Source organism: Diplotaxodon limnothrissa, linkage group LG13 (genome assembly GCF_057381915.1).
Source record: "Diplotaxodon limnothrissa isolate DT_005_m linkage group LG13, D_limnothrissa_male_GT1.1, whole genome shotgun sequence".
NCBI classification, from domain to species: Eukaryota; Metazoa; Chordata; class Actinopteri; order Cichliformes; family Cichlidae; genus Diplotaxodon; species Diplotaxodon limnothrissa.
Window position 1 is genome coordinate 33593400 of NC_140608.1, and position 23200 is coordinate 33616599.

The following is a 23200-nucleotide window of genomic DNA, read 5'->3' on the forward strand; positions in this document are numbered from 1 at the left end:
CCCCCTCCATTTGTAACACACCCAAAGAAAGATTCTTTTTTTTTTTTTTTTTTTTTTTTTTTCTTAAATGACATCAGAAACAGCAGTATGCGACATTACGTGATGGCAGAGCTTCAGTTCATCCTTTGTCATTTTTTTTTTTTTTTTTTTTTTTTTTTTTTTTTTAATAAATAGGACAGGGGGAATGAATGAGAGAGAGAGGGGGAGAGAAAGAAAGAAAACCAAAGGGGAGAAGAGACGGTGAGAAGGGGGGGGAAGAGAGACAAAAAAAAAAAAAACTCCTGGGTCACCTGTATGGAGAAAAAAAAAACAAACAAACAAACAAACAAACAAACAAACAAACAGAGGAGACAGCAAACAACAAAGAGCAACATAATAATAGAGAAAACAAAGCACCATCACAATAAACTAGCTAGTCATAGATATCAGTATTTACTAAGTAATAAACAATATTGTGCAGCACGCAAGATAGACAGCGCACAGTGTGCTTTGAGGCAGCAGCCAAGAAAGCTTTAGTCCGCGTCTGTGAATACCCATGTGTGCATACCTGTGTGGATCAGCATGCTTGCATTCCAAAGGTTTCTCCATGTAATGATCTGCTAGGGAGTGTGGGGGGGCCTCAGCCCCGTCCTCCAGGGTGTGAAGCGGGTATGGAGGAGATCAAAACTCCAGACATCCAGAGGCCCCCAGAACACAAAAGACCATGGAAGACCAACAGAGGGGCAGCCGCGCCACTGTTCCAGTAAGAGCTGAGGAGAGTCCCAGATGAGGGCTCACTCAGCAGCCGCGGAGCAGAAGCCAGGGGGGGTTGCAGTGACGCGCCCGTGAGCTCCGCCGGCCCCCAGCTGCGCCTGAGTGACCGAGCCCTAGGCCGAGAGGCCGGGGGCACCCCACCTCCAAAGGGGGCCCGAGCGAGCCCCAGGCCCCAGGCCCCGACAAGCGGCCGCCAAGGAGTGAGCCGGTGTGTACCCGGACGCCCACCCCCAGACACAAAGAACCACCAACACACCGACACCTGAGGGAGTCCGCCACCGGCAGGGGAAGTGGTGGTGGGTGGAGATAGGCCTCCAAACCTTGGAGGGCCTGAGGTGTCCCCAGAGAGGTGGCGTCTGATACCCAACCTGACATATAGACACAGACATACAGGCACACACAGACACAAACATCCATTCCCACCCTCATGCTCTCATATGCACTTACTCCACACTCAACCAACGTGGAGACAGACATAAAGAGACGCTGTACACACAATCACACTCCCCAAGCGTACTCTACAATCCGGGTCTAGGTACCCTTGCCCCTGGAGGGGGGAATTGCACCCAGACCCAGGTGGTGTTACCCTTTTCCCTGCGGTGGGGAGAGGCAGACCACCCCGACTCCGCAGCAGCAGGGAGGCCCCACACCCCAGACCGCAGTCGGACGGCCAACTCCTCCTACTAGCCCTCCCGCTCCAGCAGGCCGCAGAGAATGGGGGTGGGAGAAGACTCCAAACCTCCCTCCACCCGCTCATTGTAGTGTTGATGCATATGTGTTCTAAGGTGCAATTAAAACCCAGGAGGGCATGGAGCTACCTGCCAAGGAGCAGCAGGTAAGCGCATAGTCCCTCCTGCTAACCCTCAATGACTAAGTGTATTTAAAATTGAGAGGTGGGCAACGACGTCAGGGGTGAGGTATACACCCTGATGGTGATTTGGACTCCGTGATTGTGCCCACCCCCAAGATCCTATATGTATGTGTAATGAGAGTGTGAATAATGTGAATGTCTAAGATGTGGGATAAAATTGAGGCAGAGGCAGCCAGAAGGGGACAGGGGGGGGGGTAGCCTCCTCTGCACCCTGGTGACATACCCCCACTCCAAGGCCCTGCATGTGTGGGTGGTTGTGGAGGAGCGGGAAGAGGGAGGCAGCTGGAGATGGGGAGGGAAGGAAGGGAGGGGCAGGTAACCCCTCCCTGGGGCCAGCTCCCCCGCTGACCCCAGTAGGCACTCCCACCCTCCGCGACCCGCCAGGGAAGGGGGGCCCAGGCCCATCAGACCGGGGCCCAGTGCAGTAGCGCCCCCCGGCTCCACAGAGCCCTGGACAGTCCACCCAACCCCACCACAGAGAAAACTGCACCCACCCCACCAACCACACATCTTCCAGACTACATAAGACGGTAAACGCCCAGGCTGAGATCTTCCTCCACCTCTCCTGTATCTCCCCCTCCTGCAGAGAGTTCCTGAGAGAAGAAAGCTCCTGCCAGATGTGACCATCCCCCCCACCAGTTGAAGAGCCCCCCAGGCGGCTCGATGCACCGGCGGCACCCTGCTCCAGGGCCGGGCCCCCATGCACCCACCCGCCCACAACCCCGGCAACACACCAACCAGGACCCGAGCCCCCGAGGCCCGGCCCGGGCCCCCGCCCAGAGACGGAGCACCCCCAGAACCTCACGCCCATCCCGGACCCACCCAGGGGCAGCCAGGTTGCCAGGTCAGTAACCCACGTCCGTCAGCACAGACCCTCCCCTAGCCCCGCTGCACGCAGCCGCGAGGAAACAGTCACCTGAGAGCCAACAGAGCCCTCAACCGGACGTGACCGCTACCCCGGGTTGAGCCCCCCAAGGAAGATGCCTCCGGGGAACCCCCCGACGCCCTAAGCCTGTCCCTACCCCCTCACCAATCACAACAGTGAAGGCGGGACCAAACTATGACCCCCCACCCCCACTAGGTGATGGAGCTGATAAAAGGGGCCCAGAGCAATTGATCTGATGTGGTGGCAGAGGCTGTATCAAGACTAATGTAATCTAATAGATAATTTCTATATTGGTTAGAATTAAGATTATTTTTATTTTTCCAGTTCATGAGGACTGTTTTCTTGGCTATGCATAGGGCAGTGAAGATCATATGGGCTATATTCTTTTCTGAAGTGACATTATCTAAGCTGCCCAACAAACACACTAAGGGGGAAGTTGGAATGTTACATTTCAGACATTTTGATAAGTCTTCACATATCTCGCGCCAAAACTTTTGCACTGGTGGACAGAACCAAAGAGCGTGGATGTAATTGTCTGGTGTATTGCCTTGACAGTGTGAGCAGTTGTTGGAAGATGTAAAGCCCATCTTGAACATCCGATGACCTGTATAGTGCACTCTATGAAGTATTTTGTATTGTATTAATTGCAGACTGGGATTTTTAATTAATTTAAAAGTTTTTAAGCAAATCTGAGACCAGAAGTTTTGGTCTAGGTTGACTGATAAATCTGCTTCCCACTTTGCAGTAGGAAGGGATATTGATTCATCTAATTTAGAAAGTGTTCTGTATATTTTAGATAATAATTTGGGGGATTTAAGAGTAAGAAAATGTGCCGCACTTAGTGGTGTTTGTAATTCAACTTGACTGAGGTTAAATTTCTTTTTTACTATGGATTTAATTTGTTGATATTCTAAAAACCTTGTGATATTCTAAAAACCCAAAGAAAGATTCTAGGTCTGACCAACCGTCTCTGTCGTGGGCAAAAAGATGACAGTCAATAAAATTCTAAAAGATTATTTATTGACAAAAATATATATCAAGAGATAAAAGATAAAACAGTCCAGTGTCCCATTTATGAATTGTATAAAAAACACACAGTCCCAAGGCCAGAGCCAGCTATGCCACACGGCCAGTTGCACTCCACGTGTTGCCTGTAACAGGGTTAGAAGTTGTCCTTGGAGACCCACCACCCTGCAAGCATATAGCCAGTGGTCACTCCAGCCTCTGCAACTCTGCTGCCTTTAGGCTGTGGCATATAATAGGCCCTGGCCTGCACAGAGAGACAAAACGACACTTTCACTATAGAATTCATAGGACAAAACCCATCCATCCCAAACATATCTGATTTCATCACATTACATACCTGCACAGAGAGACAAAACGACACAGCAGTGTTTGTAGTGTGGGCTATAAGTAGACCAGTGTATCAGTGCAATCAAGTACACCTGCCTCTAATTAGTCCAACCCCATTCCACCCATTGGCTCACCAAAAATGTGACACACACACACACACACACACACACACACAAAATCACTCCCAACCCAGTGCAACTTCACACAATAATATGGAGCTGAATTAACACAGGCACATTAGTCTACCATGTTACACATTACTCGACACAAGCTTTGAAGCCCCGATACAGAACGTCACATCACTAAGGTCACCTACTGATCAGAAGGTTGCCGGTTCGATCCCTGGCTCCTCCAGTCTGCATGTCAAGTATTCTTGGGCAAGATACTAACCCCAAGTTGCTCTCTGAGACATCCATCGGAGTGTAAATGTGTTTAGACAGCACTAAGTTTAGAGAAAGTGACTGGGTGAATGTGGCATGTTGTATAGGGCGCTTTGAGTACTCCGTGAGAGTAGAAAAGCGCTATATAACAATCCATTTTGCTTTTGTGAGAGTTAATTTTTAAGGAGATTTTTCCAGCAATAAAGCTGCGTTTTGAGTTCCAGCCCCGTCTTTGAGAGTCTTGCATTTTGGGTCCTTTTTACTGCCTGTCACACAGCCTATTACCTATGACAGAATGATGCGACCACTACATGGACCCAGCAGCACTCTTCCCGTCTGATGATCTTTGGGAGGATATAATTGATTCTGTGAATAAGTTATGTGACCCGGCCCATCGAATCCATCACTGAGGAGGAAGCAACGGACGCGCCACCAGCGCATCACCCCACAGCCAGACTTCAGGATGTCAAAGCAGCCAACTGTGGTGAGTGAAAAGGACACTTTTTCTCTTTCTTTGGACCTTGGGATTGTTTATTCTGGGGCTATGTTTTTTGAGTCAGCTGCCCAGCCTGAAGCTCAGTCAGCTACTCCTCCAACAACTCCATTTTCATCACAACCACCACTCCAGCCCTCAGTTCAGCCAGCTGTCCAGTCGCCCTTAGCAGCCCGGTCTCCTGTCCAGTCGCCAGAGGTGGGTCGAGTATCCAAAAATTGTACTCAAGTAAGAGTAGCATTACTTTAAAATATTATTACTCAAGTAAAAGTGAAACGTACTCATCAAAAAAGTTACTCAAGTAAGAGTAAAAAAGTACTTGGCGAAGACTACTCAAGTAGCGAGTAACTGTTTGAAATGTCAGATTTATTTTATAAATAAATGCTATCAGACAAACAAATATAAATACATATACAAACTTTAGTATTTTCAACAGGAATATATGTAAAAACATCAACGAAATAGGGCACAACAATTCTAATTTCCAGATTTCAGTTTTTCACAACAAAGCTTTTTTCACCAATACCTACAGTAAATAATATAAATGTATAAACAGTGCAAACAATTTCCAGTGACAATATATGCTGTAAACTTTATATTCATTTTTGCTCCAAATGGCACAGCAGCCTCAGAGAAACATCAGCATGAGACATCTTCAACATATGTTCATACAAGGCAGCTCAGTTTACCATAAATTGTATGGGTGTGCATCTATTTCTGCATATTTAGCAAAAATGTGCCATTGTGATGGTTAAGCTTCAGCAGCAGTTTGCTCTCAAGGTTCTTTCTGTGAAGCTGTGACTATTTAGCAGTGAACAAGAGTCCTGCATGACTGAGAAGTCCTTCACAAGCTCCAGATGCAGGAAGAGCTGTATTGGTTGTGATCGACAGCTTCTTGAACGCCATGCAATAGATCCACACCTCCAGTGAATGGACATGAAAGGTACCTCTCCAGCTCCTCTGCTTCTGGCTTTCCTGACCCCATGGATCCATCATCTTTGTTGGTTAGGCTTCTGTTTGTGCTGGCCTCATCCAGCTCTGAGTCTAGGTGATGTCTGATGAAGTGGAGACCTGTGGAAAGATGTATGGTTTTCAAAAGAATTAGGTCTGGTCATTATAGTGCTGTATACACTGCCAAACTGCAGATATTTGTTTGGAGCTAGCCTTCAAAAGCTGTCCATACACTGTGCGATTTTTGGCCCATTTTGAGCCGATTTTTCAGTTGCGCAACCATTTTGGGGATCGGCCCGAGTTTTGCCTTAATCGTGTGTCGTACATCGTGTAGTATACATGGGGTAACGAAAAGCAGTTAACACCTGACGACCAGCTCCCAATCATCAATCGTTTGGTCGCATGATAATCAAACCTGTTTGAAATCCTGTCGCCCCTCAAGGCAGCCTCTCACACTGCGCACGCACAAACACAGAAATGAAAGAGAAAAGGTGGAGCAGCACGGCGGTGCAGCGTGTGATCTGGACACAAGAGATGGAGGCACAACTTGTAGAACTTTGGAAAGCTCATCCGAGTACGTAAGCGTATGCCACCCAGGCAAGAAAAATAGAGCTATATCACGTTATAATGTGAAAAGTTTATTGTTATAACAATATACTTTTAATGTTTGTACAATATACTGTTCACGCTTGAACAATATAATATCACGTTCGTACAATATAATATTTATATTGTACGAACGTGATAATTATGTATATTGTAATAACGTGATAGTATATTGTACAAACATTACATTCTCACGTTATAACGTGATATAGCTCTATTTTTCTTTTGCCTGGGTGGCAGCTCTACGCTTCCGTATCCGAGGCTTTTCAATGTGGCCTCACAAAATTATCACGACTACAACAACCATGAAAAGAGCTGGATGGACATTGCTGCTCAATTACAGCTGCCTAATGTTTTTCAGTAGTAATTTAGCAAAGTTGATGGTGTTGTGTGTGTGTGTGTGTGTGTCTTTGTGAGTGAAAGACAGAGAGAGGGAGAGCAAGGGACCGATTTTGTATGATAAGCTTCATGTTATGAACGCACAGTTTGAGCACTCAGGTCGCATCAGAGTATCAGACTCGCAGCTCGAGCTCGACACAGCTGCTGCAACATAAGACTGACATCCAGCTAACTACAGCTAAAAAGATATTTAGAGAAAACTTACCGTTTCCTCAGGTTACACGAGTTGAGTTATTTCACGCTGAAAAGTTGGTTTGTTTTGGCTCTCACTGAAGACACAGACACTGAAGACATAGCTGTTCTTTTGTGCTGCTTTTAAGCGAAACATTCTTTGTATGTGAGGAAAATGCTGTTCATCCTCTTCAGCTCTAGCGTAGACTCTGCCATGTTTTCATGTTTCTTCTTTCCGTGTGTCTGCTACTTTGAAACGCTTGGGCCACTCTGCCCGCCACAGTTTCAAACTGGTCATGTGACTGCATGGCCACATCTCATTGGCAAAAATGTTACCGGAAACTCCACTAGTGGCATGTTATCTAATGTGTTAGACTAATTTTATTTTATTTTTTTAAAGTAACGAGTCGAATTTTGCAAATGTAGCGGAGTAAAAGTACCGTTTCTTCTTCACAAATGTACTCAAGTAAAAGTAAAAAGTATCATGCAAAAAAGGTACTTTAAAAGTACATTTTTTTCAAAAACTTACTCAAATAAATGTAACGGAGTAAATGTAACTCGTTACTACCCACCTCTGCATCTGACACATATCACCTCTGTTAAACAAATGTCAGAGCAATTAAGAAATGTAAGTTTGTTAAATAAGATAGAAGTTAGTGACATTTGCAAATGTTTTATTTAAAAGAATGAATCTTTTAGGTCCCTGACCTAATTTCTCAGTTGGAGCTCTAATCAATCCATCCATCCATTTTCTTCCGCTTATCCGGGGCCGGGTCGCGGGGGCAGCAGCCCAAGCAGAGAAGCCCAGACCTCCCTCTCCCAAGCCACCACCTCCAGCTTATCCGGGGGAACACCAAGGCGTTCCCAGGCCAGCCGAGAGATATAATCTCTCCAGTTTGTCCTGGGTCTGCCCCGGGGCCTCCTCTCAGTGGGACATGCCCTGAAAACCTCACCCAGGAGGCACCCAGGAGGCATCCTTGTCAGATGCCCGAACCACCTCAGCTGGCTCCTTTCGATGTGGAGGAGCAGCGGCTCTACTCTGAGCCCCTCCCGGATGGCCGAACTTCTCACCCTATCTCTGAGGGAGAGGCCAGCCACCCTTCGGAGGAAGCCCATTTCCGCCGCTTGTATTCGCGATCTCATTCTTTTGGTCACTACCCACAGCTCGTGACCATAGGTGAGGGTAGGGGCGTAGATCGACCGGTAAATTGAGAGCTCCGCTTTTACACTCAGCTCTCTCTTCACCACAACAGACCGGTACAGCATCCGCATCACTGCAGCCACTGTACCAATCCGTCTGTCGATCTCCCACTCCCTTCTCCCATCACTCGTGAACAAGACCCCGAGATACTTAAACTCCTCCACTTGGGGCAGGGTCTTGTCCCTTACCCGGAGTGGGCACTCCACCCTTTTCCGGCTGAGGACTATAGCCTCAGATTTGGAGGTGCTGATTCTCATTCCCACCTCTTCACACTCGGCTGCGAACCTTTCCAAGGCAAGCTGTAGGCCATCACCTGATGAAGCCAACAGGACCACATCATCTGTAAAAAGCAGAGATGAGATCCTGAGACCCCCCACAGGATCCACCGAGGGGCTCTACCACCAAGTAGTTGTTTAACTGCCTCAATGACCTCGCCCTCAGAGATTGGCGGGTCATCCCCTTCGTCCCCAGACTCTGCTTCCACCACGGAAGACGTGCCAGTGGGATTGAGGAGATCCTCGAAGTATTCCTGCTACCACCTGACAATTTTCTCAGTTGAAGCCAGCAGCACTCCACCCTCACTACACACAGTGCAGGTAGAACACCGCTTTCCCCTCCTGAGTCGCCAGATGGTTTGCCAGAATCTCTGGCCTGTTGGTACCTATCAGCTGCCTCTGGAGTCCCACAGGCTAACCAAGCCCGGAAGGACTCCTTCTTCAGCTTCGTGGCTACATGACAGGCACCAACTATCTTGCGGCCGCAGCTCAGTGGAGCGGCTTCGGCAATCGAGGTGCTGAACATGGACCATTCAGACTCAATGTCCCCAGTCTCCCTTGGAATGCTGTTGAAGCTCTGCCGGAGGTGTGAGTTGAAGATCTCGTGGACCGGGGCCTCTGCCAGACGTTCTCAGCACAGCCTCACTGTACGTTTGGGCGCGCCAGGTCTGCCCAGCATCCTCCCTCACCACCAGGTGGTGATCAGTTGACAGCTCAGCCCCTCTCTTTACCCGAGTGTCCAAAACATATGGCCTCAGGTCTGGTGACACAATTACAAAATCAATCATCGACCTGTGGCCTAGAGTGTCCTGGTGTCACGTGCACTTATGGACACTCTTATGTTCAAACATGGTGTTCGTTATGGCCAAACTGTGATTTGCACAGAAATCCAATAACAAAACACCGCTCGGGTTCAGATTAGGGAGGCCGTTCCTCCCAATTACGCCCTTCCAGGTCTCACTGTCGTTGCCAACATGAGTATTGAAGTCTCCCAGTAGGACAACAGAGTCCCCAGGGGGAGCACCCTCCAGTGCCCCACGCAGGGACTCCAAGAAGGCTGGGTAAGCTGAACTGCCACTTGGTGCATAAGCACAGATGGGAACAAACCCTCCCGTCCACTGGGAGAAACCCCAACATACCTGCAGCAAGCCAAGGGGATACCAAGATACCCACCCGAGCCCGACGCCTCTCACCAGGGGCAACTCCAGACTGAGACAGAGTCCAGCCCCTCTCCAGGAGACTGGTTCTAGAGCCCAGCCATGCATTGAGGTGAGCCTGACTATATTTAGCCGGTACCTCTCAACCTCACGCACTAGCTCAGGCTCCTTCCCCACCAGAGAAGTGATATTCCATGTCCCAATTGCCAGTCTTGGTAGCCCGGAATCGGTCCGCCAGGACCTCCTCTCCTGGCCGCCGCCCGACATTGCACCTGACCCCTACCATGCCTCCTGCGAGCCGTGACCCTGCAGCAAGATCGGCGCATGTCCCTTTTTCGGGCTGTGCCTGGCCGGGCCCCATGGACTAATGCTCGGCCACCAGACGCTCACGCTCGGGCACCCTCCCTGGGCATGACTCCAGGGTGGGCCCCCCGGTAACCCTACCCCGGGCAGGGTGAACTGTTCCCTTGATGGTCTTTTCATAGGGTTCTTCTGAATCGCTCTTTGTCTGGTCCCTCACCCAGGACCAATTTGCCATGGGAGACCCTACCAGGGGGCAAAAGCCCCCATACAACATAGCCCCTGGTATCCCTGGGACACACAAACCCCTTCACCACGATAAGGTAACGATTCACAGAGGGGAGCTCTAATTAAGTTATAACTGTTCTAAGACTGTAACTTTGAAACGATATTAATTATTTGGGACATGGGAAAAGAACTACACTGGACATCACCCGGTTATATATACACTGTATATATACTGTATATAGTTCATAGAAAAAAAAAAACACAAACCATGCAGGGTCCATCTGCCGACTTCCAAACCCTACAGGCCCTGCTTCTAATATCTTGATTGGTAAACAAAATGGACAAAATGGATTGCTTCATTAGCTTTCCAGCTGGAACAGCTTCAACTCTTCTGGGAAGGGTTTCCACAAGGGTTAGTACTGTGTTTATAGGAATTTTAGACCATTCTTTCAAAGTGCATTTGTGAGGTCTTTACAGTCCCGTGGCAGCTTTACTTGGATGCAGCTGCTCAGTCGTGGAAACCCATTCTGTGAACCTCTCCATGCATTGTTATTGGGCTAAACTGAAGGCCACATGAAATTTGGAGGTTTCTAGCCACTGACTCTGCAGAAAGTTGGCAACCTTGGTGCACTGTGTGCCTCACAGTCTGCTGAACTCGCTCTGTGATTTTACGTAGCCTACCACTTTGTAGCATGGTTGATGTTATTCCTAATCGTTATCACTTTGCTATAATACCACCACTAACAGTTGACTGCGCAATATTTAGTAGCAAGATATCTGTGTTCTCAGTCATTCAGGTCATCGTAGTCTAAGGAGCTTGGAAAGAAAAGTGTCTGGACTTCTTTAAGTTGCTTGAAGATGTTTCACCTCTCATCAGAGAAGAGAAATGATGAACTAAAGAAGCTTCTCGGAAATTTCACGACTGAACTTATTCCACAGGTGGCATTCACTGAGCTCCTGAGAGTGAGCCATTCTCTCACAAATAAAGCAGTCTGCATACCTAGGTGTTTGATTTTACATACCTGTGGTCATGGAAGCAATTGGAACACTTGAATTTGATGATTTGGATTTCTGTGGGAATTTTGGCAATACAGTGGTCCCTCACTACATCGCGTTTCAGCTTTCGTGGCCTCGCCGTTTCGCAGAATTTTTTTGTGCAAATTTTTTTTTAAAACAATGCTTTGTGTTCTGGGTCCTGATTTACTGACAATGGTTTACAGCCAATCTCGTGCTGTGTCTCCTGTACAGTACAGAATGCGTTCAGCTTGTCAAATTTACACAAATCTTCACTAGCAGTGTGACTCTGAAGTGCTGTACTGTATGTTTGTAAGTTTTCTCCCCAACAAGAGAGAAAAGTGAAAATGTTCATTTCTGTCTGAGAAAAGTGTATAAAGTGTGTTACGTCTCCCCGAGGGCAGGAGGGGATAACACAACAACTCCGGAAACTCAGTACAGGTGTTATGAAAAAAGGTTTAATGGCAGCGCTCTCACAAAATAAACAACCCAGACTCAAACAACAAATGTGGGGGAAATAGGGACAGTTAGGTTGTGCCAAAAAAAAAAAAACACCAAAAAGACAAAACCAAAACTTAGCTGAGCTGAGCTACTATCCTAGAAAAGCAACAAACAGGAGAGATAGACCCAAACCTCAACTTAAAACAAGCTCAAAATTACATGGGTGGCACCAACCTACTTACCTAGTGTTTCTAACACAAAGACTCTACGTGAGTAAGTGTATGGGGTCCCCAAACTCACCTAGTCCACTTTACTCCCACCACAATCATCAAACAAAAGAAAGACAGCAGGAAACCGTCACACATGTGTCAAACAATTCAAGGAGGGAAGAGAGCCGCGCCCACCACAGGTGAGTCTCCTTATCAAGGGCTTCACTCCTGGTTTGTCCAATCAGGGCCTCCCTCCTCTAATTAATTGGACGTCCCCAGATTGACATCAGCCTGCAGTCTGCGACCTAAGGGAATGGCAAACAAAAGGGGAGGGAAAGAAAACATGCAGCCTGCAGACACGTAACAAGTGTGTAGTGAGGGGTTTTACAGCCCTAAAACATCTATAATAATAATTTTAGATAAATAAAGTTGGCTACTTTGCTGATTTCACCTATCGCGGGTTATTTTTAGAACGTAACGTAAACGAGGGACTGCTGTATAGTATATATGACAGTGGGTATTGTCAGGAAAAGGATTGAACAATCTGAGTCTTACTAATTTATCAGTTGATAACTGCTAACTCTTGTGGCCATGGGTGAGATATTGCACAGAAACACGTTGGTTTGGCCAAAACAAATAAATCCCTACTCAAACCCACAAATCAGTCAAAGCAATTTAGTGTTTTCAATGATCTTTATTAAAGTAAACTCTACACTTTTACTATTGCTTTTATTTTTTGTCTTTGCACTCTCAATTAGAACCTTTTGCAATCAGCACATATACAACTTTTCAATCGAACTACACTTTTGAGAAATACAAAAATATCACAGTACATTTTCTACTACGTCACCTTCACCTGTGAGGTCCAGAACCAATGAGCCAGTTTCAGAACCACAGCAGCTGCCTGGACTGTGTCAACATGTCTTGAAGTAACAGCACCATGGGCTATGAGCTAACCACATCGAAGAAGAGGGCCACTCAAACACACTGTGTCATTTGTGTCTGGTAACTGTCTTGAAGAGTGTTGGGGCTTAAGTGGACCAGAAAACTGAAAACAAAGAAGATAGCACTTTCCAGAGCAAAGCCAAAGCCATGTCTAATTAAGAGAACGTGGTGCCAAAGTAATAGTCTCAGAACATTTGGGTTTTAGATGATTAGCTACACTGTACATGTGTGACAGTGTATACAAAGCATGAGCAGCATATAATTCAGGACCTCGGACAACCTAAAACGCTAAGCTGATATGGTGACTGGTACTGATTACACTATAATAGATGTCAGTGTAATCTGCAGAGAAAACAAATGTGGTTGAAAGGTGAGACAGCAATGTCTGGGACTTGTCCACTGTGTATGGTTTGCACTAAAAATGTACATTTGCTGAACCAAATTCCTAGCCTTCAAAAACAGGCACATGAATAATAAAGCAGACATTTCAGTTTTGTGTGGCTTATTTGGGTTTTTCTGAGTGCGGCCAGAAAGTTTTTCTTTTACACTTCAATCATCCAAACAGTGGTTTTAGTTCTGTTTGGTGCATCAGAACAAGGCAAATGCACTCCATATCACTGGACAAACGAAAGGCTTATAAAGGAGTGTTTACACGGTATGTTTGGCTTTTACAATATGGAAAACTTTGGACGAAAAAGGATGTGGATCAGTCAAATGGACAATGCTGCTTCCAATAGGTCTGCCATCTCCATCCACACTGCTGTATTCTGTGCATTTAAACTAGTCAGTGCTTTAGATGTGGTGAAGAAGGGCTGGATGCGTGATTTTAATATTTATGGTCATGCTATTCTAAATTCTTTTTATTGCGTTTTAGTCAGGAGTCTGTTTAGTAGCTGTGTTTAGACAGCATTGTAAATTAGATTAAGCAAATCTAGTTTGCCTTAAAGCATTTTTATATTTATATAAAAGATCTATTAAACGTTCTGACAGCTGCTGGAAATCTGGGGATTCTATATTGGAAAATTATTTTAAAACAAACAAACAACTTAGCCCAAATGGGACTGATAAGGTGTTTTGACTGTTGGACAGTGTAGCTCGAGAAGGCCTTGCAGACATTGTTTGCCTAAGCAGTGGTGAGGTGGCCTCTGGTTTTGGTCTGGAGCTGTTCATGTCACTTCTCAGGCAGGCTAAAATGTACAAATGTATCCCACACAACAGAAAAAGCACCTTCAGCATTCCCTCACTCTCGTCCCATTCCTATTTGCTTACGTGTCATAGCCTATTACAAAGTATCAAAAAAAGATTAAACAAAATACTGAAAAATCCTCACCAATAGGGACAATAAAATGCTTCATATTAAACTTTTTTTCTTCTTCTCACAAATCATTGTTTTGTCCCACACTGTAATGATTCATATCCATGGTGACAAGACTCTGGTGAGTGAAGCATCTAACACTACACAGGAATGTTGCAGCATAAAAAATAACTCACGCAGTGGTTTCCTTTAAAACAAAACTAAAAACAGAATACAAAACAGTGAAAATGAAGTGAGGATGAGGAGGAGAGATCCCTGTCAGTCTTAAGTTGAGGAGAAATGAAGAAAGGAAGGAGTACACCGGAATTCCACATTTACATAACGATAAACAATGATAAAAGATCAGCCAGGAAGAGCAGGTAAGTGACCAGGCTACTTCACAACGCTCTGGTGGACAAACACAAAAAACGAAAGTAAGTCTGTGAATTGGGGAATGGGAGTCGATTGCACTGCCTATGTGCGCTTCACTGAGTCCTCGGAGCAGGAAGCAATGGCCCTAACAAAATCACACGTAAGTGTGGTCAGCTCAGTGCAGTGGCAGTAGCTATGCTGGAGGCTGGATGGGACTTCTTGGCCCAGGCTGACGCTGAGCAGATTTTGTCTCCCCGAGTGTGCTGCTCACGGAGAGAAGGTTGCCATCTCCAGGGATATACGCTGCCATAGTTCCTTGGTCTGTTTGCCCCTTTTCAGGTTCTGCAGCACATCATTAAACTGCATCATACCCACAGGAGTCAGACAGAAAGCACCTCTTGCGCTGCGGATCATGTTGACAAAGTCATCGTAGTCAGCAGGTGTCAGGTGGATGAGCCGGTGGTGAATATGCTGCAGAGAGAAAAGGAGGTGACACTGGACAATGTAGCCTGAACCTTCCTATTTAAGTGGAGCTACTCACACATAACACATGCTGGACTATAATTGTGTGGATGCCCTTATGAGTTCCTGTTTCTCTTTATTCTTTATTATTCTGGTTGCTTCCGTACGTTTTTTGCTGCTTAACTACTCTCTCAGTGTTCATGCTATTTGCACCGTTCAAACTTCGAAAAATTCTGCTCTTTCTGCTAATTATTACTATGACTTTTGGTGCTCATAACTTCTATACTTTTTGAGATATTGAATTTTTTATACAATCTTTTTTGCCCATTTCTGCCATATTATCAATGGCGTCACTGATTTTCCTTGCTGGGCTGAGCTGTGTTTTAGCTCAGTGAGATGAGCAGCCGTTCTCAGACTGGGAGGCCGGGGTTCAAATCCCGCTTATGGCAACATTTCTTTCAGTTACCAATTCAACTTATTTAACTCTTTTCAACACAAATTTCAGCTTTTTCACCCCTTTTCAGCAAAAGTTTCAGTTTTTTCAGTTTTTTCTGCTGTTTTCAGAAAAAACTGAAAATTTTCAGAATTTTCACTTCTTTTCAGCACAAATCTCAGCTTTTTTCAGAAAAAAAACTCTTTTCAGCAGAAATTCTGCTGATTCACCTCTTTTCTGCAAAATTTTCAGCCTTTTCACCTCTTATCAGCACAATTCTCAGCAGCTTCTGCTCATTTCAGCAAAATTGTCAGTCTCTCCACCTATTCTGTGTGAGAATGAGTTTGGCGCAGTGAGATGAGTGGCTGCCTTGAGACCAGGGCCCTATTTCAGGAAGCCGGTTTAGTGCAAACTCTGAGTAAGTATACCCTGAGTTAACGAAAACTCTGGGTTTTCGGTTTCACAAAGCGAGTTTAGATTAATTCTGAGTGAGTTACTATGACGACACACTCCGTGAAGCTAACCTGCCCCCTAGCAGGTTTACTTCAACTAACCCTGACATTCTCCGCCTCTTTGTCAGAAACCTGACTGTAGGAAGTGTCAGACATGGCGTGCCCCTCCCTTGAAGAGCCAGTAGATGTTGAAGCCCAAATTCTCCGCAGAGCTCTCCGCCGGGAGAGTGATTAGAGCGCGTTCGGACATTTTATCATTTCCTGATGATCTCCTGTGTGAACGTTACCGTTTTTCAGCACAATCTATAATTTATTTGAATAACATCCTCAGGCCTAATATTGCTCATGTGACACATCGCGGACATTCTCTCAGTTCTGTACATATTATTTGTATTGCACTTCGGTTTTTTGCAAACGGGAGCTTTCTGTATAATATTGGTGACGCTGAGCACGTTTCCAAGGCTACCGTCTGTCGGGCAGTCAGGAATGTTACAGTTGCACTGAAACGTCTCGTGTACTCGTTTGTGGTGTTCCCCGGTCATAGACCCACAAGATTTATCAAAGAGGGATGCCACAAAATTGCAGGTATCAGGATGAACGAAACTTAATTCATGATGTGGTGATATTTGAACTACTACTTAAATTTTACATTTATTCTCACGGTTCCCAGGCGTGATTGGCTGTATAGATGGCACTCACATTCCAATCATTGCTCCTTCAGTAAATGAAGGAGACTATGTGAACAGGAAGTCTTTCCACAGCATTAATGTACAGGTACATAGTTCCCTGTAGCATTTCTAATTTCAATAAGTGCTTACAGAGGGGAAATTAATGTAGCCTCTAACTGCAATTGATTTACATCGGACAAACAGACCAAGCACTATGGCTCATAATACAATTACACCTTACCTGTTTGGACTATATTTTTATATTTCATTTTTACTTGCTGCCAGGAACGTTTGGGGCCTGTTGGGTTGCACCTGCGCTCACATCACATCACAAAATAAAATGTATGAAATAAAAAATAAAATAAAATATAATAAAATAACGTGTTAAATGGGTGGAAATCCCTAGATCAATGTTTAAATTAACACTCACGCATTGACTCTGTCGGCTATGTTTTGCCATGCATGCTCCCTTTCTTTTGCAGCTGAGGCTGTGTTACCTTTTTTCCGCGGAATTTGCATGTTATCGGCATATGCTGCCATCAGAATTTCGGCCTCAAGCGCTGTAAAATACATTGACCGCACCTTCTTTCCCTCCGTCTCCATGGTGACTCGCTTAATCTGTGCTCCACTAATCAGGGCTTTATGTATCCTCGTGCGCGCGCTTAACTTGGGGTTAAAGCAACTCCGCGTTGACTGAACTAATTGTTATCAGCCTTTCTGAAACCGAATATTCCGAGTTGGACAGTTCGGGGTTACTCAACCCTGAGTATCGTTTTTCACTCTGAGTTTTCTAAACCGGCTTCCTGAAATAGGGCCCAGGTGGGCCAGGTTCGAATCCTGCTCAGGGCAGCGTTTTTTTTTTTACCACTTTTCAGCAAAAATTTCTCCGTCTTTACCCCTTTCAATAGAATTTTTGGCTTTTCACCTGTTTTCATCAAAAATTTCTGCTTCTTCACCTGTTTTCAGCAGAATTTTCAGTTTCTTCACCGCCATACAACTTTTTGCAACTTTTCAACTTTTTCAGCTTTTTTCAGCAGACATCTTCAGCGTTAAGGCATCCACACAGCATTTTCGCAGGAAATGCAAATTTTTCTAGTTTACAACAGTGTTTCTACAAAGCTAGGCCACTGTAAAATTCAACCAACTTACAGATGTGCTTAAATGATTTACAACCTAAGTCCAAAAAAACAAAAATGTAAATTTAAAAAAGAATGATTTTCTAATCTTATAAACCCATATATTATTCAGAATCGAACAAAAAGAACATCTCAAATGTTTAAGATGAGACATGTTACTGACCTGTTGCCATTCAACCTCAATTAGTTTCAAAATGTTCATATAGCGGTTTCTTTTCAGCTTTCTTTTCAGCTAGTTGCCCAGTTCATTTTAAATTTGATGACATGAAGATTTTCTCAGTTTAAACATTTGATATGTTTTTGATGCTCTACTGTTAATAAATTATGGCTTTATGAGATTAACAAGTCATTGCGTTCTGTTTGAACTGGTATTTCACACAGCATCACAAACTTTTGGAACTGGAGCTGTAAATCTACATAATTGCTCGGTGCAGCCTCCACAACATCTGACAATTAGCTGCTGGGAGGATATGTCAGTCACTATGAAGTGGCCGGAAAAAAAATACAGAAAATATGTAAAAAGAAAATCAAAATCGGCAATCGAGTCAGGGTATTATCAGATTCAGGTTATCACAACAGATTCCCAATCGGTCATGTAATAGAAAATTAATTTTTTTCTCATTTAAAGTGCTGCAGTGCTTATGCTCAGTTGTGGCAGCGTAATGGAAACTTCCACTCAACAATCTAGAACTAGCTCAACTCTTGTCAACCTCAACAGCTGAAGAAAACAACTCTCTTTTGCGGGCGCTGATAATACCAAGGGCATGAAACAGCGTACTCGTTGTAGTGGAGTGTTTGTTAGGTTTCATAGCGAGCCGCGTGAGGTGGTATGATCAGTTTGTTACTTCCTCCCTTTTTGTGAACGCATAAAGGAGTGGGAGCTCCACTTCCGTCTCAGTGCTGCATGACAGCATCTTGCTGGATGTACTCTCTCTTGTGTGCGTGATAATAAACAGTGTTGATTATAGTAACCGTGTCTGCAGACTTGTTCGTTAAAATTTCCACGACAGTCACTTGGGTCTGCGAACACATGTAGACAAATATTGGCCGAACCTGGCTTTTTGCAACAGCTCTATCGTGCTTTCCCTTGTCTGATACTTTTTACTCTCCTTACTGAAAAACTTTGTTTTACTTTATTTGACTGAATTACATTTTTGGCTGTAAAAGATTTTAATTACCTATAAATATGAGATACTTGTGGGAATCAGTCCTGCAGCCCAACCTGCATTACTCTTTGTCATCAACCCCATTATGAATACAGTGGTCCCTCGCTATATCGCGAGATTGTCAAATTTACACAAATCTTCGCTAGCAGTGTGAGTCTGAAGTGCTGTACTGTATGTTTGTAAGTTTTCTCCCCAACAAACGCAACAATGTCGATGAAACATATGGCACCGTCAGCGGCAGCTGGGGGTGTCTGGTTTCATCCTATAATACTGGACTTATTTTTCTACGAAGGTTTGAACTTTTAGAGTTTAAACAAGAGAGAAAAGTGTGAAAATGTTCATGCCTGTCTGAGAAAAGTGTATAAAGTGTGTAGTGACGGGTTTTACAGCCTTAAAACATCTGTTGTAAATTGTAAAAAATAAAGTTGGCTACTTCGCGGATTTCACTTATCGTGGGTTATTTTTAGAATGTAACACCCGCGATAAACGAGGGACCGCTGTATTATGGTGAATATGATGTACCTGCAGATAGGCTTGCTGGCAGCGCTGGACAAGTTGTTGGAAAGCAGGTGTTCGAAGATGGGCATGGATGTGGGCAGGGTTCAGCCTTTGCAAGGCCTCCATGATTAACTCCTGCAGGACAAATGGACTGAGGACGCCTTTTGCTGCTCCAACACAGAACTGGTACACATAGTTGACTCCTGGCAGGATGGAAAGAGTGAGAGAAAATCTGCCTTGAGCCATCTAGACAGGTAGGAGTAACAGTGATTAAGATGGAGGTAGGAGTCAACTGATCCAGGGATTGCTGCCTGAGTTGACTCCTACCGCTGTCTCAATCAGATTTGCATTAAACTTCAGCCAACACACAGATCATCTATAAAATTTCAAATAATAAATCAACTGTCGAAGAGATTAAAAAAAACGAGACAGATTACAATTTAACTGAAAATGACCATGGAGCGGTTAATCCCGTTATCTCTTGAAATGCTCTTGAAGCAGTCTAAAGAGGAAAGCTTATAGCTAAGCCAGCATCAATTAAAATAGCTAAAAAGGAAACATACACAAAAGAAGAGGACTAACTGTCTGAAACTGAATGACATGTGACGCTTCATTATTTCCTTTTTAAAAGGACCCTTCATTATTTAATTTGATCCTTTTGCTACGCCAGGAAGAGGAAGCTGTGGATTGGAGTGAAGCCTGTTTATTTGTCTTCATGGTTACAGCAGGGCAGGGCAGCACGGTGGCACGGTGGTTAGCACTGTTGCCGCACAGCAAGAAGGTCTGAGTTCAATTCCACCATCAGGCCGGGATCTTTCTGTGTGGAGTTTGCATGTTCTCCCCGTGTTTGCGTGGGTTCCCTCCGGGTACTCCGGCTTCCTCCCACCGTCCAAAGACATGCAGCTTGTGGGGATAGGTTAATTGGATAATCCAAATTGCCTCTAGGTGTGAAAGTGCGAGTGAATGTGAGTGTGAATGGTTGTCTGTCCCTATGTGTTAGCCCTGCGACAGACTGGCGACCTGTCCAGGGTGTACCCCGCCTCTCGCCCTATGACAGCTGGGATAGGCTCCAGCGCCCCCCGCGACCCTGAAAAGGATAAGCGGGAGTGAATGGATGGATGGTTACAGCATCAGTGCCAGAGATACCGGCAGGATGAACAAACTAATCCGCAGAGCTGAAAGCATCATTGGTCAGTGAGGGACAGGAGGTCACTGAGCTTACTGCTCTCCATCATGGAGAACCCATCACACCAAAATCCACTCCACATGTCGAGGCAGCAGAGCTCCTTCTCCCTCAGTCCGATTCACACTTCCTGCCATAAAGAACGCTTCAGGAAATTCCTGCCACTCTCTATAAAACTGTACACTAACTGTTTTTCTGTGGCAGAAGAGTCCACACATAGTTATCGGTTTTACCCTTTCTTCTTTTTCATATAGTTTAGTAATACAGTTTGCACTACTCTCTTGCACAGTGTCAGTCTTACTTCATTTTTACTTTTGTCTTTTCCCCCCATTATTGCATATGTAACATTTTTGCACTCTCTTACAGTATAAGGCCCCCATTATGCACCTGTGGCACTTTTATTCAAGTTGGTTGCTTATTAAATGTAAACTGTACTCTTTCTATTCTTTATTTCCTTATCCCTTATGGGATCATCATTTCCATCCATCCGCCACAGAGAGTTCAGGCTATGTTGAAAAATAAAGATGGTCATAATTTTACAATCTCTGTTCTCATATACTTCATTTCCATTTATTTTTCCAAATGTTTCAATACATTGTTGCATCTATTTGCCATTTCCCAGCAAAATGCAAAGAAATAATGGATGGCTTAAGACCTAGAACATTACTATATAATTGAAGGCTTTCCTTTTTTGTATTTTTTTTTTTCAAAATTGGCTTCTGTAGCAAGTATTTCTTTTATTATCTTACTTCCCCGATTTCAAACAGAATGCAAATATGTGTCCAGGTCAGTGCAGCCAGAGATGTCCCTTTATTTGGTAAAGTCTCACCTAGCCTGGCAGCAAGTCCCAGCAACCATTTGACGTCCTCAGTATAAGGAGGGCTCCTGGAGAAGTTGTTGGGATGGTCATTGTGAGCCCTTCTGCCCAACATCTCTAATGCCAACATGCCTTTACAGAAGACAAGGAATACATATTGGTTAATAATGCAGACTACTTAGACTAACATATAATCAGAGAACATAAACTACTCACCAACTCTATAAGCAGAATGCAAGTAGTGCAGGCCTTGTTGGCTAATGGGCTGGCTGTGCTGCTCATCTTCTGCTGGGAAAGGACTGCTGACCAAGGAGGCAGGCTGAGAGGATAGAGAGGGCAGAGATGCTCCCTGGATGGCCTGGATGGTGGGGCCAGGGTGAACACCACCAACTACAACATTACAACAGACACAGTACATTGGTTAGCAATGACAAGTTTACATTCACTAATCAAGGGCATGAATGTACAGTGGGGCAAAAAAGTATTTAGTCAGCCACCGATTGTGCAAGTTCCCCCACTTAAAATGATGACAGAGGTCAGTAATTTGCACCAGAGGTACACTTCAACTGTGAGAGACAGAATGTGAAAAAAAAAAAAATCCATGAATCCACATGGTAGGATTTGTAAAGAATTTATTCGTAAATCAGGGTGGAAAATAAGTATTTGGTCACCTCAAACAAGGAAAATCTCTGGCTCTCACAGACCTGTAACGTCTTCTGTAAGAAGCTTTTCTGTCCCCCACTCGTTACCTGTATGAATGGCACCTGTTTGAACTCATCATCTGTATAAAAGACACCTGTCCACAGCCTCAAACAGTCAGACTCCAAACTCCGCCATGGCCAAGACCAAAGAGCTTTCGAAGGACACCAGGAAAAGTATTGTAGACCTGCACCAGACTGGGAAGAGTGAATCTACAATAGGCAAGCAGCTTGGTGTGAAAAAATCAACTGTGGGAGCAATCATCAGAAAATGGAAGACATACAAGACCACTGATAATCTCCCTCGATCTGGGGCTCCACGCAAGATCTCATCCCGTGGGGTCACAATGATCATGAGAACGGTGAGTAAAGATCCCAGAACCACACGGGGGGACCTGGTGAATGACCTGCAGAGAGCTGGGACCAAAGTAACAAAGGTCACCATCAGTAACACACTACAACGGCAGGGAATCAAATCCCGCAGTGCCAGACGTGTTCCGCTGCTGAAGCCAGTGCATGTCCAGGCCCGTCTGAAGTTTGCCAGAGAGCACATGGATGATACAGCAGAGGATTGGGAGAATGTCATGTGGTCAGATGAAACCAAAGTAGAACGTTTTGGTATAAACTCAACTCGTCGTGTTTGGAGGAAGAAGAATACTGAGTTGCATCCCAAGAACACCATACCTACTGTGAAGCATGGGGGTGGAAACATCATGCTATGGGGCTGTTTTTCTGCCAAGGGGACAGGACGACTGATCCGTGTTAAGGACAGAATGAATGGGGCCATGTATCGTGAGATTTTGAGCCAAAACCTCCTTCCATCAGTGAGAACTTTGAAGATGAAACGAGGCTGGGTCTTCCAACATGACAATGATCCAAAACACACCGCCCGGGCAACAAAGGAGTGGCTCCGTAAGAAGCATTTGAAAGTCCTGGAGTGGCCTAGCCAGTCTCCAGACCTCAACCCCACAGAAAATCTGTGGCGGGAGTTGAAAGTCCGTGTTGCTCGGCGACAGCCCCAAAACATCACTGCTCTCGAGAAGATCTGCATGGAGGAATGGGCCAAAATACCAGCTACTGTGTGTGCAAACCTGGTAAAGACCTATAGTAAACGTTTGACCTCTGTTATTGCCAACAAAGGTTATGTTACAAAGTATTGAGTTGTATTTTTGTTATTGACCAAATACTTATTTTCCACCCTGATTTACCAATAAATTCTTTACAAATCCTACCATGTGGATTCATGGATTTTTTTTTCACATTCTGTCTCTCACAGTTGAAGTGTACCTCTGGTGCAAATTACTGACCTCTGTCATCATTTTAAGTGGGGGAACTTGCACAATCGGTGGCTGACTAAATACTTTTTTGCCCCACTGTACCTTCAGTGG

At 44.9% G+C, this 23200-nt stretch overlaps 1 protein-coding gene across 1 annotated transcript in view; it reads right to left on the reverse strand.

Moving 5' to 3' along the window:
* Positions 1-14183: 14183 nt before the first annotated feature.
* The window catches only part of zswim8 (zinc finger, SWIM-type containing 8), a 62164-nt gene continuing 53147 nt past the window's right edge, over positions 14184-23200 (reverse strand). Inside the window, exons 23-26 of the mRNA XM_085368990.1 lie at positions 21331-21504; positions 21127-21246; positions 19139-19317; positions 14184-14770 (exon numbers count right to left, since the gene is read on the reverse strand). Coding sequence (XP_085225116.1) covers positions 14567-14770; positions 19139-19317; positions 21127-21246; positions 21331-21504 — 677 coding nt within the window. The 3' untranslated portion in view covers positions 14184-14566. The remainder of the gene's footprint in view (positions 14771-19138; positions 19318-21126; positions 21247-21330; positions 21505-23200) is intronic.